Consider the following 4,266-nt stretch of genomic DNA (forward strand, 5'->3'; position numbering starts at 1 on the left):
GTTGATCTTTGCTGAAGTTGGTTGATGAAAAAGAACCAGTTTGAGTCAGAGGATCTTGACGTGGAAAGACTAGACCGAAGCCCGGCACAAGCTTAGGTTGGGTTCTTGAGGAATAGTTCTAGCTCACATCCTCATCTTCTCAGAAACTAACAGAACCGCAGACTGAAGGGCTATATGTTGGAGCCCACCGGGCACGCCCGCTAAGGCTCTCCACACGGGCAGCAATCAGAAGATTTAGCAGAAGACGTGGGCGGAACTTTGCGTGAGCCCTTTAAAGTCTGAGATGAGTCACGCCTCTCAGGATGGGCTTGTCCAATGAGAAAGGCTGAATTTCCAAGCGGGAGGTTGGTAAGAAAGACTTTATTAACTACATAAACACGTAAACTAGTCTAACACACACACACACACACACACACACACACGCATACAGTTGGCATAGGAAAAGGGGTTAAAGCTTAAGCAGTAAGGAGAAGAGAAATAAAGACATGAAGTTATAGTACAATTTGATATTCAGCAGATCTACAGCCTGAAGGAAACATCCATCTCTTAGTTCAAACACACCTTTGTAAAAAGGTGCAAATGATATCAATTAGATCATCCGAAGACAAATTCATAGAGACCAAACATGGTATCGTTGGGGTTATATTAACTAGTGATCTATCATAAGCATGCATTAAAACATTATACAATACACAAGACCATATACAAGGAGGTAGTAATCAAACACAAAGACCTGGGGATATGCATGATAGGAAAGTCAGAGAAAAAATGAAGGATTGTGTGTCTGATTGGTCCAAATGCTACAACAGTGTCACCAAAGAAGTGTGTTTTTGGTTGGGAGGGAAAGATAAGATTGTTCCCAAAGAACCCAGTGTTAAGGGAACAGTTTGTTTTTTCCGGGGCAGCAACGGAATTGTGCAAGTGTGTTTGTTTGTTCTCTGCATTTTGGTGACAAATGTTTTATAAACAAATTCAATAAAATTTAAGTCAATAAAGTTTTTGTCTCTGTTTTATTTATGTCGATGTCAGCTTGCATAAAGCTACGCAAAAGCTTGGCATGCTCGTGACTATTTAGCTCCGCCCACGGCATGCCTCCAGGATCTCGACTGTTTTCAAAGAGAAGCTTAAAGCTGTATCTGTCTTTTATAAATCTGATAAAACCAAAGACTCTTTAGAGATATGAAGGATGCGATTACTGCTCTATAGGTACTCAAGATTAACATGAGATTGGTAGAAACTGTGTTTAATGTTCCCTTTAAATTTCAGGGGCATTCTAATTGGATTTAAATAGGTTCTATCAAACAGTGAAAGTGTGCACTCTTGCACATCATTAAAACGGAAATTACAATATTACCATAGATGAAAAATATCACACACCCCTAATCATGATATTCTAGAGAACTGTTTGTTTCCAACTGTTGCAACAGTTCAGGGAGTGACCTTTCTGCTCCAGCATAACATTTGTATTGTGTGCAAAGTGAGGTCCATAATAAAATGGTTTACAATGATGGGGAAGGACTTAACTGGCCTAAAATTCTGTCATAATTTACTCACCCTCATGTTGTTCCAAACTCATAAAAATTTGTTGATCTTTGAAATGAGGATCAAATGAAGGTATTTTAATAAAACCTGAGATATCTGTCCTTCTTTTGAAAATCCATTCCACCAAAAAAAGTTAAGAGATCATAAAAGAAATCCAGAGTCTTCTGAAGAGATATGGTCGCTTTAATACGATACTGTATAAATAGACTTGGTCGCTTTAAAAATATTAACAGATTTAATGTAGAATTTTATTCACATATAAACATTGATCAGCTCTCATACATAGAGCACATCAAATATGGTAAATGGAAGCTCAAATGTGCTCACTTTACACTCAAGAACAAACCTTCATACTTTTTTAGTTTCGAAGATGAATGAAAGTCTTACGGGTTTTGAACAACATGGGTGGTAACTGTGGGTAACATAATTTTCCTTTCAACTAGGTCAACTTTCCCTGTAAATTAATTCATAAGGTTATGGTTTGACTTCGCTTCAGCAAGATTTCAAGTTCAAATTGTTTTCTTTGTGGTTTGGGTAATAGGTACTTCAATGTATTCAATGTCATTGTCTGATCCTTATTTGTAGAGAACCTGTTTCAACACCCCACTAGCCCCACAGGCCCTGGAGGATGTAAAACAATATTGTGAGAAAAAACCTGACAGATGGAGTGCGTGATAATGGACTCACTCTCAAAGGTGAGGCTGCATTTGTAAAGTTTAACATTTGCAGGTCTTGAGTACTGGTTCTCAATCCAGGTGCTGTTGTTCCCAAGAACTGCAAATTTTGAATATCTCCTTTAATTAAGTCACTTTGTTTGTATAATCAATTCATTAATAAAGGCTCCAAGACCTAAACTGGGTGAAAAAAGAGCAGTGCTTGTGTACTACAGGACCATGTTCTACAGACTTAACCTTTGAGGCAGTGGTTCTGCTGACTGTCAGTTATCATTGTTGCCTAGGGCAGGTAAACGACCCAAACTGTGAAAAAGTTTTGAATTTTAGTGAATTTTAGTGGCAGCCTTGTGTTTGCTTAGGAAATCTGTTCAGAAAAGAATATGCAGGGCTTCTTGATTTAATCAATCAACATGGTGATTTTTTTTTTGTACAGGATTTCTCTTCCTACATACTCTGTTCATCCAAAGAGGAAGGCATGAGACCACGTGGGCTGTACTGCGGAGGTTTGGATATGATGATGATCTTGAGCTGCATCAGGACTACCTGTTTCCCCCGTGAGAACAACCGCTTCCAAACAGTCAATCAATTAACTATTCACATTATCTCTTCATGTGTTGAAGCAGCCCTATATTTTTCTCCTCTTATTTCTGATTTAATGAAGATAAGTTCTGTTAATAAATCTTTTCTGAAGATACCTCAGTAATACTTCTCTTGGTTAAAACAATGTAGTTTTACATTTCTCAGGAAATAAACAAAACAGTTCTAGTATATGTATATATGTGTACACATACACACACACACACACACACACACAGACACACAGTCTGGTCAGCTATCCTTGTGGGGACTCTCCATAGGCGTAATGGTTTTTCTACTGTACAGACCGTATATTCTATTGCCCTACACCAACCCTACCCCTAAACCTACCCCTCACAGGAAACTTTCTGCATTTTTAGATTTTCAAAAAACATCATTCTGTATGATTTATAAGCTTTTGTACCCGTGGAAAAGATATAGCACCAACATGTCAGAAAAACAAAGAAAAGCCATAATTACTGAGTTGGAAAAAGGATTACCCCCTTGTGTCAGAGTTTTGTTTAAACACCTTTTGATTTAACCACAGCCTTTATTCTGTTGGAATATGTCTCTAATAACTTTGCACATCTATACTTTGCAATATTTGTCCACTTTTCTTTGCAGAAATGCTCAAGTTCAGTTAAATTTGATGGTTTGTGGACTGCAGTCTTCAAGTCAAGGTTTAAGTCTGGGCTCTGACTAGGCCATGCAAGGACATTCACCTTTTTCTCCTTAAACCACTGTGTGGTCAGTTTTGTTGTGTGCTTTGGGTCATTGTCATGTTGGAAACACACCCCCATAACAGGATCTTACCACCTCCGTGCTTTACTGGAGGAATGCTGTTATTTGGATGGTGAGCTGTATTGGATTTCCGCCAGACATATTGTTTGGTGTTGAGGCCAAATAATTCAATTTTAGTCTCATCTGCCTCAGAATCTTCAAGGTGTGTTTTGGCAAAGCTCAGTTGTGACTGCATGTGGCCTTTCTTGAGGAGTGGATTTTTTCTTGCAACCCTTCCATACAACCCACATTTGTGGAGATTTTGTGATATGTTTAGCACATGCACACAAAGACCACTCTTTGTCATAAATTCCTGCAACTGCTTCAGAGTTGCTGTAGGCCTCTTGGATGCCTCTCGGACTAGTTTCCTCCTGGCTTTTTCATCCAGTTTGGAGTGACGTCCTGATCCAGGGAGGGTCTGTGTTGTACCAAATACCTTGCACTTCTTAAAAGGGTCATATGATGCGATTTCAAGTTTTCCTTTCTTTTTGAAGTGTTACAAGCTGTTTGTGAATAGATAAGATCCCTAAAGTTGCAAAGTCTAAAGTCTCAAACCCAAAGAGATATTCTTTATAAAAGTTAAGACTCGTCCACGCCCTCCTAAAACGCCTCGTTTAAACACGCATAACACCGCCCAAATGTATACGCAAAAGAAGGTGTAACTTTGATTCTCGCTGTAGTATTGTTGCCGCTG

At 38.8% G+C, this 4,266-nt stretch overlaps 1 protein-coding gene across 1 annotated transcript in view; it reads left to right on the top strand.

Annotated features, from left to right (window-relative positions):
* LOC107710269 (mitochondrial Rho GTPase 1-A) overlaps positions 1-4,266 on the top strand; it is a 31,981-nt gene that overhangs the window by 19,087 nt on the left and 8,628 nt on the right. The window contains 3 exon segments of the mRNA XM_074560073.1: positions 2,128-2,178; positions 2,180-2,237; positions 2,650-2,770. Of these exon segments, the coding sequence (XP_074416174.1) occupies positions 2,128-2,178; positions 2,180-2,237; positions 2,650-2,770 (230 nt within the window).

Source organism: Sinocyclocheilus rhinocerous, unplaced genomic scaffold (assembly GCF_001515625.1).
Source record: "Sinocyclocheilus rhinocerous isolate Xijiao unplaced genomic scaffold, SAMN03320098_v1.1 scaffold567, whole genome shotgun sequence".
NCBI classification, from domain to species: Eukaryota; Metazoa; Chordata; class Actinopteri; order Cypriniformes; family Cyprinidae; genus Sinocyclocheilus; species Sinocyclocheilus rhinocerous.